The sequence below is a fragment of the Electrona antarctica genome, assembly GCF_951216825.1.
Source record: "Electrona antarctica genome assembly, chromosome: 24".
Classification (NCBI taxonomy): Eukaryota; Metazoa; Chordata; class Actinopteri; order Myctophiformes; family Myctophidae; genus Electrona; species Electrona antarctica.
Genome location: NC_136803.1, coordinates 20,860,261 through 20,875,069, shown reverse-complemented (window position 1 = coordinate 20,875,069; position 14,809 = coordinate 20,860,261). Strand labels below are relative to the sequence as shown.

At 41.6% G+C, this 14,809-nt stretch overlaps 2 protein-coding genes across 2 annotated transcripts in view; both read right to left on the bottom strand.

The window, feature by feature from the left end:
- Window positions 1–11,653, bottom strand: part of LOC306917572 (cilia- and flagella-associated protein 47-like) — an 89,025-nt gene extending 77,372 nt beyond the window's left edge. The window contains exons 1-3 of the mRNA XM_079495868.1: window positions 11,523–11,653; window positions 7,483–7,640; window positions 6,930–7,045 (exon numbers count right to left, since the gene is read on the bottom strand). Of these exons, the coding sequence (XP_079351994.1) occupies window positions 6,930–7,045; window positions 7,483–7,640; window positions 11,523–11,645 (397 nt within the window). The 5' untranslated portion in view covers window positions 11,646–11,653. The remainder of the gene's footprint in view (window positions 1–6,929; window positions 7,046–7,482; window positions 7,641–11,522) is intronic.
- A 2,371-nt stretch (window positions 11,654–14,024) lies between these two features.
- The window catches only part of LOC306917407 (NACHT, LRR and PYD domains-containing protein 3-like), an 11,494-nt gene continuing 10,709 nt past the window's right edge, over window positions 14,025–14,809 (bottom strand). The window contains exon 10 of the mRNA XM_079495631.1: window positions 14,025–14,809. This exon is cut by the window's right edge and continues 242 nt beyond it. Within this exon, the coding sequence (XP_079351757.1) occupies window positions 14,519–14,809 (291 nt within the window). The 3' untranslated portion in view covers window positions 14,025–14,518.

Genomic DNA, 14,809 nt, shown 5'->3' with positions numbered 1-14,809 from the left:
CAGGTTTTGGGAGAGAAACAAGCAGCCATGTCTATGAAAACAAGCCCAAAAGAAGCCTGACTGGGCTATTTTATAAAACAAGCCCAAAGTCGCTTATATAATAAGCGGACATGGCAACACCCCAACGTCTGCTCTGTCTCTGTTTATGACAGTGGGAGTGAGTGTGGCCGGCTCGATGTGGAGCTGAGCAGCGCTGCAGAGATTTTAATCCCGAGACGACGTAAATGACAGTTATGACACAAGCACTGTATATCACAAAAAACGGACAATGATGTGTCCAGCCAGAGGTTGAGGTGGGAGGGAGGATGACAGGTGGGTCTAAAACCGGACGTCTGGCCACCCTACGAGTCCATAACAGTAACAAAAAGTGCTGTGCTGCTGCTGATCTGACACCGGTTTGAAATGTTCTAGTCCGCGACTCCGCTAGTGCGTTGCCAGCACACCATTAGTGTTCATGTTCAACTCATCTCCGTTGTGTGCATTATTCTCCAAAGCAACACTGCTGAAAGCAGCCACATGACGCGAGTAACGAGTAACTGCAGCGCTACAGCGACCAGTAACTGTAATGTGATTATCAATTTGGAGGAGGAGTGTCGTTATATTACTCGTTACCGACCAAAGTAGTGTGATTACAGTAACGAAATATTCCGTTACTCGTTATACCCAACTCTGTGTCCGAGTAGAACTTAAACCAGGAAGGCTCTCACCTCACCTTGATGATTTGCCAGATTACCATAGTTACCTGCCAAATTGGCACTACAATCTCAACATTATGTATTACAGAATTAGTTTGTAACCCTCTAGTTATTACAGTGTAGTAGCCGTTATGTTCTTAAGTGCAAATAAGGGCACATGTGGCAGGTCCATTCCTCGTTAGTATAGTGGTCAGTATCCCCGCCTGTCACGCGGGAGACCGGGGTTCAATTCCCCGACGGGGAGACCAATATTTTCTTCTTTACTTTACACAAATATATGTCATCCACTTTTAAGTCATTTTTCACAATAACAGATGCGTTTGTAACCCATACATTAAAATCTAATGAGTTTGTAACCTACTAGTTACTACAGTGTAGTAGCCGTTATGTTCTTAAGTGCAAACAAGGGGGGAGGGGTCAGGTCCATTCCTTGTTAGTATAGTGGTCAGTATCCCCGCCTGTCACGCGGGAGACCGGGGTTCAATTCCCCGACAGGGAGACCAATATTTTCTTCTTTACTTTACACAAATATATGTCATCCACTTTTAAGTCATTTTTCACAATAACAGATGCGTTTGTAACCCACTAGTTATTAAGGTGTAATAGCCGTTATGTTCTTAAGTGCAAATAAGGGGGCAGGTGGCAGGTCCATTCCTTGTTAGTATAGTGGTCAGTATCCCCGCCTGTCACGCGGGAGACCGGGGTTCAATTCCCCGACAGGGAGACCAATATTTTCTTCTTTACTTTACACAAATATATGTCATCCACTTTTAAGTCATTTTTCACAATAACAGATGCGTTTGTAACCCACTAGTTATTAAGGTGTAATAGCCGTTATGTTCTTAAGTGCAAATAAGGGGGCAGGTGGCAGGTCCATTCCTTGTTAGTATAGTGGTCAGTATCCCCGCCTGTCACGCGGGAGACCGGGGTTCAATTCCCCGACAGGGAGACCAATATTTTCTTCTTTACTTTACACAAATATATGTCATCCACTTTTAAGTCATTTTTCACAATAACAGATGCGTTTGTAACCCACTAGTTATTAAGGTGTAATAGCCGTTATGTTCTTAAGTGCAAATAAGGGGGCAGGTGGCAGGTCCATTCCTTGTTAGTATAGTGGTCAGTATCCCCGCCTGTCACGCGGGAGACCGGGGTTCAATTCCCCGACAGGGAGACCAATATTTTCTTCTTTACTTTACACAAATATATGTCATCCACTTTTAAGTCATTTTTCACAATAACAGATGCGTTTGTAACCCACTAGTTATTAAGGTGTAATAGCCGTTATGTTCTTAAGTGCAAATAAGGGGGCAGGAGGCAGGTCCATTCCTTGTTAGTATAGTGGTCAGTATCCCCGCCTGTCACGCGGGAGACCGGGGTTCAATTCCCCGACAGGGAGACCAATATTTTCTTCTTTACTTTACACAAATATATGTCATCCACTTTTAAGTCATTTTTCACAATAACAGATGCGTTTGTAACCCACTAGTTATTAAGGTGTAATAGCCGTTATGTTCTTAAGTGCAAATAAGGGGGCAGGTGGCAGGTCCATTCCTTGTTAGTATAGTGGTCAGTATCCCCGCCTGTCACGCGGGAGACCGGGGTTCAATTCCCCGACAGGGAGACCAATATTTTCTTCTTTACTTCCTTATGTACATGACTGTATATCAAACTAATTCCAATTCAAAAGCACTCCTCATATAAAAACAAACAACACATCATGAGAATTATTTAAAATGTACAAGTTCCACAACATAACAAAAGTTCTATTAAGATAGTCTGTTTTAGTGCCATGACAGTACAATAATACGAGTGCCATACTTTATATTCATTGTGTGAATATGAGAATAATTACATTTTAAATATTTCTGATTGAAATTACCACAGGGTCTTAGGAAAAGAGAAGAACCTCAAGCATGTCTTTGCATTAAAGCCAAACACTGCCACACCAATATCTTATATTGTAGCGCTTGTGTATAGTGCAGTGGCACCATCTAGTGGCCATTCACGGAGACAAAGTAGCATCCTTGCAACCACCCAAGTAATAGTCTCATATTCCTACACTAGAATTTCACCGCCCTTCGGGCGGCTCATCCTAGTTACGTTGCGGTGGCAATGGGCAGAAGGAAATTGCGGGATTTGACAGCCTCCACTTCATGTTTCAGCTGTGTTTTAAAAACCCATTATTGTGCCCTTCACATGTAGTAGCGGATGGCTACACATCGTAGACACACGCACACCTAGGGTAAATAGTATGTGTACTGTACTGTAGTTTACTAGAATTCCGCGGGCCTTTGGCCCGCTCATCCTAGCGCCACGCGTCGCAAATGGGAAGAAGGCAATAGCGGGAGGGTGATGCATATTTTTTCTTTTGTTTTTTACTTGGAAAAGCAAACATGGTGCATCCTAGCAGGAACAGTATGCTGTACTGTACTGTACGTTGTCCTGTCCTGTCCTGTCCTGTCCTGTGCTGTGCTGCTCTCCTCTGTACTGTACTGTACTGTACTCCTTTGTACTGTACTGTACTGTACTGTACTGTACTTGTTCTGTACTGTACTGTGCTGTACTCCATTGTTCTGTACTGTACTTCTTTGTTCTGTACCTGTACTGTACTGTACTGTACTGTACTGTACTGTACTGTGCAGTGCTGTACTTGTTCTGTACTGTGCTGTACTCCATTGTTCTGTACTATACTGTGCTGTAGTCCTTTAATTGTATTGCACCGTGCTGTAATGTTCTCCTCTGTACTGTACTGTACTGTACTCCTTTGTTCTGTACTTCTTTGTTCTGTACTGTACTGTACTGTACTGTACTGTACTGTACTGTACTGTATTATTGTTATTGTTGTTGTTCGTATTGTTGTTGTATAGTATTGTTATTATTACAATTGTTCTGTACTGTGCTTTACTCTATTGTTCTGTACTGTACTGTGCTGTAGTCTTTTAATTGTATTGCACTGTGCTGTAATGTTCTCTTCTGTACTGTACTGTACTCCTTTGTTCTGTACTGTACTGTGCTGTACTCCATTGTTCTGTACTGTACTGTACTGTGCTGTACTCCATTGTTCTGTACTGTACTGTGCTGTACTCCATTGTTCTGTACTGTACTGTACTCCACTGTACTTCTTTGTACTGTACTGTACTGTACTGTACTGTACTGTACTGTACTGTACTGTACTGTACTGTACTGTACTGTACTGTACTGTACTGTACTCCATTGTTCTGTACTGTACTGTACAGTACTGTACAGTGCTGTGCTGTGCTGTGCTGTGCTGTGCTGTGCTGTGCTGTACTTGTTCTGTACTGTGCTGTACTCCACTGTTCTGTACTGTACTGTGCTGTAGTCCTTTAATTGTATTGCACTGTGCTGTAATGTTCTCCTCTGTACTGTACTGTACTCCTTTGTTCCGTATTTCTTTGTACTGTACTGTACTGTACTGTACTGTACTGTACTGTACTGTACTGTACTGTACTGTACTGTACTGTACTGTATTATATTATTGTTATTGTTGTTGTTCGTATTGTTGTTGTATTGTTATTAGTATTGTTATTATTACAATTGTTATTATTATTACATGGATACTGTACTGTACCGTTTATATGATTGTTAGTTGTTATTAGTGGTGTTGTTGTTGTTATTGTTATTATTGTTATTATTATTATTGTTATTATTCCAATTGTTAGTATTATGTATTATGTATTATGCATGTAGACCATGTGGGACCTACATGGGCTTGCCCACTTCCAACCCATTCCAGTTAGCCCTTGGGTAGACCACGTGGGACCTACATGGGCTTGCCCACTTCCAACCCATGCAAGTTAGCCTGCATGTAGACCATGTGGGACCTATGGGCTTGCCCACTTCCAACCCATGCAAGTTAGCCCTCATAATTTGCCCAGTTCAAGCCCATTCCCACTTGGTACCCACTTGTATCCCGCATTGAAACCACATGGGCCCCAAGTGGGCGTGCTGGCTGGGATGTAACTTCCGAGAGTCCGATCGGAAGTGTCGTGTGTGTACTGAAACTCGTGGTGACATGGTGGCGCCGGGGAGCCAATGGAAAGAGGGGAAGCAGGGTTGCCAGGTGCTCGTATTGTAAGCGAGTTTCGGTGTTTTTATTTGTAAGGCTGCACAAAGAGCGTAGGTACGTAACACAGAGGATGTTAACGGAGAGGATGCGAAGGCTTCAGAAAGGTTTAACACCACTTTTGAATTGTATATATTAAAGATGGAGATAACTGCCATGGGCCCCATGCCTCTCTACTGACTGGTTGTTTGATTTGAATCGTTTACACATTCACGATATATATATATTATATTTACTTCTCCACTTCCAAATTGACTGAACGTGCCTTTTGATACATGCATTAATGTGATGTGGGGAAATTGTACCTTTGTAAAAGCCCTCGAGGGTGTAAAACATCAGTGACGGATACACACAGCAGATGTTATCAGTTAATGCTATGTAATGACCCCAGGAAGATTAGCTGATGTTATGCATCAGCTAATGGCAGTGGCAGTGGTTTTACTAAGTAAAAGTAAAAGACTACTTTTACTAAGTAAAAGTAGTCATTAGGCCCGCTCATCCTAGCACCACGCGTCGCAATTGGGAAAAAGGCAATAGCGGGAGTGCGATACTGTGGTGTTTTTTGTGTGTGTTTCCTTATAAAAGCAAGCATGGCAATGTTTCTATATACAAAGTTGCTTAGAAACGGCAAATGCGGCTACTGTACTGTACTAACTGTACTGTACTCCACATTGTACTGTACTGTACTAATCTGTACTGTACTTAATGTGGCAACCTAGTGGGAATTGTACACTGTACTGTATTGTAGTAGTCCATTGTACTGTACTGATTTTATGCGATTTAATGTTGTTATTATTGTCGTTATCATCATCATGACCCGAGTCTCTGCCAGACTGCTCTTCAGAAGGTCCCTCTCAGACTCCAGCTCTTATATTGTTATTGCTATTATTATTATTGTTATTATGATCGTTATTGGTGTTGTTGTTGTTTTTGTTGTAGTTATTATTGTTAATATTATTATTATTATTATCGTTATTGGTGTTGTTGTTATTGTTAGTATTAGTGTTATTGTTATTGTTGTTTTTGTTATTACTTGAGGTCAGACTCCATGGTGTTATATTACGAATGGATGCTGATGCAAGAATATTGCTTTATGTATGCAAAATGTGTTTTGGTAGATTGGATGCGTCAAATGGTTCTAAGCTTCTATTTTAAAGGATTTTGTGAAGTTGGACTGTGAAGATATGAGTGTTGCTGTTCCATAGTTGGGCGCCATTGTATTACACTGTGCCATGGCTCCCCCTAGTGACCATGTATGGTTCGTGCACTGGACGTGTCAGCAGGGCTGTAGTGTTTGTGTGTCTGTTGACGCTTTAATGAAGAGAGAGAGTACATACAAAGTTGGTGATGCAAGCGGGTGTGGGGGAATATCTGCTTCTGTCATGCGTTTCCCTCCTGTAAAAGGGGGCGTGGGGGGGGGGGGTGGCTGGTCAAACGCGTCAGGCAATGGAAGTGTGGAATACAGTTGGACGTGGATTCAATTTATTTTCAGTCCCAGGTAGGAATCATCTGTGCAATGTCCCAAGGCGGCTCACGGCCGTGTGTGGGGGACGGCGATGTTGCACAGGAAACTGACCCATACATTAAGCTGTGTCCCTCCCAACATGCAGTTCATGTGACAACATGTGACACGTGATCGGGAAGATGGCGGTGCTGCTAGGTGCGGTTTGTTTTTGGGGAAAATGATTTAAATTAAGGTAGTGCAAGCATGTGTTGCTTGCAGGTAGACCACTCAGATTGTGGCGAGAGCTGAGGGTGTTTTTTCGCGAGGTCCCGGGAGGCTGTCTGGGCACCGTGGCGTGTGGTGGTGTCCGTGTAAGCCAGCAGCAGTCTTGCTAATGTGACGTTGAGGTTCACAAATGTATACATGCATTAAAATCTTTTGAAAATAGCCAAAGTTAAAATAGGGCTGAAGTGGTTAATGTCTGTTTTGTAATAATAATTAAAATCCACAAAGTAACTATAGTAACTAAAGATTTAATTAGATAGGAGTATAAAGTTCAATTCAATATAGTTCCTTTCCAGCATTGGCTAATGCGGGTGATCATCATAAACTCTTTGCCCTGCAAAATTAAATTGCTGTACTGATGTCAAATAAAAAGCCCCATTGGACAAAGATTATGTAGCGTGCATCGTGCTTGGTTTACCTGCTGCTGTGCCCAGATTGGTCAAAGGCAGCTGTTTGCTGATCAACTTGCTGCAGGCCACAACGCAGCCAAAGTCTACAGCCGAATCCATCAGCAGGGAACAGGACTGTGGATACCTGCGGAAACACATGTCAGTAATGTGTATGTCACTAAACTCAGCATTTTGTGTGGGTGTCATTGCAATGCAACATTATTTATAATATACCGGTAATATAGGTGGTGCTTCTGGGACCACCTGTAAGACCCCTCTAAATGGACCTTTACTGCTCTGTGACTGAACAGTGTACAAATTCCACTACGAGGCGTTGTGAGCTTGTAGATTGGCTATTTTAACAACTTTAAAAACTGGTCAAACTTGGCTAAATTGTCAAATAGTATAAGAAAGAGGCAAAAATGGTGAAAATAGCCAATCTACAAGCTGTGTTATCTGTGGAACCGAGTCAAACTAAATGTAATGCCTCAACTCCAACAATTCCAAGTTCAGTTCATGTGATTATTATCACACAAACTGGTCCAGTGCAAATATGATTATTTTGGGGGTTGCCATACTTACACCAGTATGGGCACCTCTATGACATCATGTTGGTCTACACGAAGCAGCATGCGGTCTGTGAGCGCCTCCTCTTGCTGTGCAGTGAACTCCAGTGTACCAGTTACACACAGGCCAGGAGCTACCGAACCCACTGGGTCACGGACCCTGAGCTTGAATTTCTGATTTTTGGGAGGGAAAGCGAAAGAAGATATAGGAAGGAACTTGTAAATAAATTTAAAAAGCACGTTGATTATAGTCCGAAATAAGCCTGTCACAGTAATTACATCGCCTAATGGTAATTATTCCGATAATAGTAATCAATTTGCATAATCGTCATAATAGTTTGTTGAAAATGGTTCATATATTTTCAAAATCAAACCTTTTCAAGAATAGTGGAAATTGCAGATCTACAAGCTAAACTCACAACACAGAATCTCCATCTGTCAAGTCACTGACATTAAGAATGTGCATTTTGAACTGAATTCTCCTCGAAACATGGTAACATAAACACACAAACAGTGTTGTTTTTGGCAGCAAATTTTGATTTTAGTTTTAGTCATAGTCTCTTGAATAGTTTTACACATTTTAGTCACCTGGAATGTTTTAGTGTTAGTCTAGTTTTAGTCGACTAAATCTACAGGTGATTTAATCGACTAAAATGTATTTTGGCGGGCCTTGATGATGTCGTAATGACTGTTTTTACATTTGCTGAAAATAGCTGATCTACAAGCTCACAACACGTCGCAGCGCGACGCATTGTGAGCTTGTAGATCTGCTATTTCCAGCATGCAACCAAGTGTAAAATGACTTATAAGTTATACTGGATCTCTTGTCCTTCCTAACATTTTAGTCTAGTTTTTATTTGTTGACGAAATTGTCAATATATTTAGTCTTAGTTTTAGTCATCATAGCTTAGTTTTAATTTAGGCTAGTTTCCATTTAGTTTTCATCAGTGGAAAAAGGTAGTCAACAAACATTTTTAGTCAACGAAATAAACACTGCAGTCAAAGGAATGCACATATAGCCGCCAATACAGAAGCAGACCATTTAGAATTAATTATAACATACTCAGGGTTGACCATGTAGCCTACCAGCTATAAGTAAGTACATTGTGTTTGTATAGCACTTTTCACAGAGACAACTCACAGTGTGTTACATGTATAACATGTATAAAAACAGCAAGAAACATTCAAATAATAAGAAACAAATCTAATAAATCACACACGTGTGAAGTGAGGGGCGCTCTTATCATCATACATTATCATACATCATGGTCAATCACAATTTGCGTCCTCACATTTGTCTTCAATGTTTGTGTTTACACAAACCCTCAAAGCTGGACATAGGAAAGGCTAGCGCCGCTCAAAAAACACAAAACTGTACAATGCATCTCAGAAAGAAAATAATCACACTTGTGTGAAGTGAGGGGCCCTATCATCATACATCACGACATTCCACCCCAATCACTTTCGGCCTCACTTTTTAAGCCCTCAGCCAATCAAATCATCGCTATGGGGCACGCACACACACACACACACACACACACACACACACACACACACACACACACACACACACACACACACACACACACACACACACACACACACACACACACGGCTGTAAAAATAGTAAAATCTACCACAACAACTAGTACTATATTCTGTACTGCTAGGCTATATGGTGCTGCATTGCTGCTTGCCTAAAGAGCCATGGGGCAACACTACTAGTACTACTGCACTCTGTTTGTATATTTTTCTATGTACTGTTTTTGCTGCTCTGTTTGTATGCTTTAAGTTTCTTTATTTGAATGTGTTGGTTTATTTTAGCATATTTATTGTACAGCAAATTGCAACAATTGTTTTGAAAGGCGCATAGGCCTATTATATAAATGCAATTACCTTACAACAAACTCACATACAGTTGCCCTGCTTAATGTAGCGCAGCAGTTGCATACATCATTATTTAAAATCTGGTACAAAAACCAATGCAAACAACATCCCATTAAAGCACGTCAAAGAACAACTGAAGTGCTTTGAAATCCTTTTCAACTGATTGAATGATTGAAGTATTTATTAACAGTTTGCAGAATGGGTACATTTCACATGAAAGCACAACTCAATACAAAGACACTGTGTTGCAATGAGCTGACAAGTAGCCTATACATAGCTGCACTGCTGCAGGTTGATTCACCTTCGATGCAGGCCTCCCGAGTCTGATTGTTTTCGACGTTTTCCCGACATTGGTCACCGTGACATGAGTCCTGTAAACCTGGCCTACTTTCACCCCAGTGAACACAACGGGAGTCGGCTCAACACGAACGCCTTCTACCGCTGCAGCCATAATAACGAAGCCACGGTGTTTGTTTCTCTGCTGCTTCGATTACAACTTCTCTCAACTCACATACCGATAGACAACTCTGTTGCGATGTTGATTACAGCGGTGGACCGCTAGGGTTGCTAGGCAACGAGCTTGTTTTACTGGACTGACTGGCTGCCCCAGACAAATCGATTACACACAGAGACACACACATAACAAAACACGACAGTCTGTTCCCCAACGTTCACCCACCACGGCTACAAACACAATCATCCCCCGCATCTCTAGGCTACATCCATATGTAGGAAAACAGTAACAGAGAAAAAGATATCGCCCAACGTGGGGCTCGAACCCACGACCCTGAGATTAAGAGTCTCATGCTCTACCGACTGAGCTAGCCGGGCATGGTGCTAAGGATATTCGGCCTCCTTTAAAAACCACACAGTTATTACTAGATTATCCCCTGGCTGATCGATGCAACCACACTTGCAAGTTCAAAATCACACGTGAAAGGGAACGATCAATAAGTTAAAGATACACCCTCGATTTCGTTCACTTAGGTATAACAGGTGGTATAACAAACAGCACAATGGAATTCATAAAGCTGGAATTTCACCGACCACCAACATTTCATTCCAGACTGCATCCGAGGGACATGTAAAATAACCAAACTATCGCGCTACTATCACAAAGTTACACCACGGATCACAAAATAGAAAGGAAAACGAAAAACTCTGCCCCGTGTGAGGCTCGAACTCACGACCTTCAGATTATGAGACTGACGCGCTGCCTACTGCGCCAACGAGGCCTGAGATTACACCGTGAAAGTATAATTTATAAACCTACCATGGACTGTATTGTACTCAATTCGTGTTTTTTTTAAACCAGAAAAACAATCTGAAAGGAAACGGAACTCTTGTTTCCATAGTATCACATTTCTTTCGAAAATAGCCGGCGTGCAAGCTCGCACAACTCTCAAAGCGGCTTCAGTTTCCCAAATACTTTTACTGTATTATGATTTTTGTAAAAGGCCTCGCCCATCCCCGACGAAAAATACAAATAGAAAACAGTTCCCAATCCTGTCCACATGGTGGCGGCACAGCACCACTTTGCGCACCACCCATCACCATCACCTGGCTCATGAAGTGGCTGTGGGCAATCTCTTTGACCAACGAACAAAACATTTGCAAACCGAATGAATCCGAATGAATCTAAACAAAATCCCTATCCACCCAGAGCAGAATAAATTAATACATATGATATGATATAATACATCATTATATCTATCTATATTTTTCTTCTGGTTGCTGCGTTCATTTTTTTTGCAGGGTCATTATTACAATTAAGGGCCAACACTCATGCTACCAAACTTTGTTACCATTTGAGTCAAATATAACAAAGTTTGGTAGCACGAGTGTACTGGCCCTTAATTGTGACTAAACTATGTCACGAACCCTGGTCAACAATCGACAAGAGGGGAAATGCAAAGAGTGCAAAATTGCAAATACAACTATTTAGTCAAAGTCGCATGACTGATGCCAGTTGCAAGCTAATTATCAAACCCTAGAATTTGTCTAATAATGATATTGCGCTATAGTAGATGTAAATATCTTATAGACAGTATTGTGTGGTAAAACAAAATAGTAGGCCTAGGCTATGTGTGAAGTGAACATCTGCAGCAGCAGCCATGTCTAAACAAAACAAAATGTTTGATAGAAAGTTGCAGTTTAATGCAGACTTACCACGTCTGTCGTGTTGCTGTAGGCTACATCATTCATGTATCGTCTCCGACTCTCCGTTGAACTGTGTCGCTTGACGCTTGCCGAAAAAAGTATAGTATACAACAAGCCAACCAGTCGTCGCATCTCTCCAAGCGTCCCTCTCCTCTCCGCAGGCGACACCGTCCATGTCCATCGTGTGACGCACGCAGTCCAAAATGAAACCAAGATTGCACTAAATCAAAAGTATGTTGACCGGCTGCATCCAATGAATTAAGACGATTCGTTTATGGTGCAATATTAAGTTTAAGTTTGACCAAAGAACTTACCTCGTCGGCTAAAAAAACCGTCCATATGTTGCATAAGTATAGTTTAGTATCAGGTGAACAAGAGAAAACTGGACGGAATGAACCTGCAGCTGCAGTAGGGTATGATGCTGTGCACTCGTCGTCACATGCAAATTGCAAGCAGCCTCCCACTGACCTTTCTTAATTTTGACCTCAGCAGAGACTCACAGGCGCCTATACCAATGGTTCTCAACCATGGGGGCCACCAGTGGTCCTTGAGTCCAGGTGGTCCCCAGCTAAATGATGGAGAGTTTGTAACCAAATGGACCGTTATAGATTTTTAACTCTTGAGCGTGTAATGATCATTTTACACTCTCGAGTAATTTTTTGAAATTATAGCTTTTAAATGCTATAGACTTCATGAATTTATTTTTGCAAACCTTTGAACTTACAAGTTGCCCCATTTGGCTGTAGCCTTATGTAACGCCTGATTTATAGGCTAGGCCTACTTGGTGCATCATGGTGTTTTTAGTAAACTCTGCGTGACAAACTGATAATGAAGCTGTATTCTGATGATCAGTCATATAGACCTACTTTTTTCTTTTTTTTCCTTAGATGCAGTTGTGAACAAGTAAGATAAAATACATATCCATTGGCCAATCAAATGGTTCACTGCAGATCAACAGTCAGTGTGAGGGGTGTTCAGGAGATATCTGTGAGCTCTGCGTTTAAAGGCTTAATTGAAGGCCATTGTCTGTGATGGAGTCCACCACATGCTCTGGTATAGCTGTTCCACACCTGGACAGCAGTGTGGAGAAAAGTTCTGTCCAATGTCTGTGTTTTGGAGCCTGGGGGGTCGAGAGCAACTTTAATGTCACCCAAACCAGTGACCCATCATGTCTTCAGAAGAGCTAATATAGCTGTTTCAAGGAAGTTACCTTTATAGCCAGAGACTTCAGAGCAGCCAGAGAATTGGGGAGATTGAGGACAAAATCCCAAATCTTCAGCATCCAGGCAATAACCACATACTTCACCATTTTACTTGATTTTTATATCTCTCCACCCTAACATTCTAATTCCACCAATAAAATCCTACAGATACAAATTCTAAATGAATAGACTCCGACGTTAATGACTTTTCTCACATCTTTTGACTTCCAAGATAGCCTACTTTTTTGTTATTGGGTAGGATAGCTATGTCTCCTGTTTTTAATAGCTCTGCTATGTATAGGCCTACCCAATTGTCATATAGTTACACAATATACCCATTAATCCCTTACTTGATTAATAATACACTTTTATATTTAAAGTATCGACAATATCTTTATGCAACATAGAGCATTCAAGGCATTTCTTTTATCTGCTGCTCTAATTGTATTAACTTCACACATGTAATACTGGATTTGCAAAATCTAATCTGACATCTTCCTTAAAGTTGCACTCTGTAACTTTTGTTCTACTTTTTTGAACCTGAGTCTCCTGCACTGCGCAGCTGCTTATTCAATAGCACCTGCCTGCTTGCTCTGGGGAGAAATGTATTTATTTTGATCTAAATATCTCAATAGAGCAACAGGGAGACCAAATACAAGCGCTCTAATATAGGCTGTATGCATAGCAGCCATATTGGAAAGACATTGGGCCTCTTTCTTACTTCTGTCACATGTCTGGTACTTAGGTACCACTACTACCAACCTATAGACGACTAGTCTACTTATTCTAGTACTTTGAGATTTTCACAAATGTAAAGTGCAATATAAATAAAATCCATAATTATTATTAATTTAAAGTGTGGTCTGATTATCAGACTCTGAAGCTTGATTAGAGAGTGGTCAAAGTCTAGCTCTGGTGCTATATGTGGCATTAGAGCTATATGGACCAGAGCTAGATAGGGTCTATGGGCTGGATCCATGCAAGCCTCATGGTTCCTTGAGGGGGTTCCAAACATGGCCCTTATGGGTGTGTAACTCTGAGAGTATACAAATGGAAATGGAACCCACATTTGGTTCCATTTGTACACTCTCTAAGACTTAGAGAGTCTAGAGAGTCTTAGCGTCTAAGTCATTTGTGTCATTGAAATTAAAAAAGTTGGAGAACCACTGTGCTAAATGGAACAGAGCCTTAATAAGGTCTCATTGTGAGGCACAATTTCTTTCCAATATGGCTGCTGACAGCAGCCTGCTGTGCACAAATCCAATTATTTAAGTTAATTATATTGTATTACCATACTCCACCACACAGATTGGACAAAATAACATTTATTCACAAAGAAATGACAATAATGACAATAGAGCAATGACAACAATAGAGCTTTAACACAGAATTAATTATCAGAGAAAAGTTTCACTGTCCTGATCAGTGATCACTCATTCCCCTTGTGCTGTCATCCTTGACTATATTGCTCTCTAATTATCATAGTTTAGTTTCCCTAACTTTCTCTGTGGCTCTTCCAATCAATTCATGAAAATGTTTCTCCCATCCGTGTGCGATCCTGTACAGCGTGAATTGTCATTTCGGTAGCAGTGAGAGTGTTCCTCAGACTAGCATAGACAAACTAGCATTTAAGTTCAGCACAAGTTCGGGCCCTGACCAAACAAGTCCGGTTGGCGATCGACGTCTGACAAGAAGGCCCGGATAGTTCCCGACCCATCGATAGCGCAGTGCCGACGATAAGTTGTCGGCAGGAGACTATCCAACTCCTTCCGCGGCTGACGTCGGTGCGGTGTGCAGCTACCTTTATAACGTACACAGCGACACAGAGGAGACAGAACCAAACCAGAACCCGGGGTAGAGGGGTTCAGTGAAAGTGGACTGGTAGGTGTACCGGTGTGTCAGCGTGTCAGCAGCGACGCTGTAGAAGGACAGAGTGCCAGCAGGCCAGTCCAGATACACTCCTATTCGGTTGGAGACGGAGGAGATAGGAACAGGGAGGACAATTCTCTTCCCGTTGTGACAGACAGTGTAAGTGTGGATACCATCGAACATCAGACTCCAGGACTTGTCGTTGTTTCCAAACAGACCGACGAC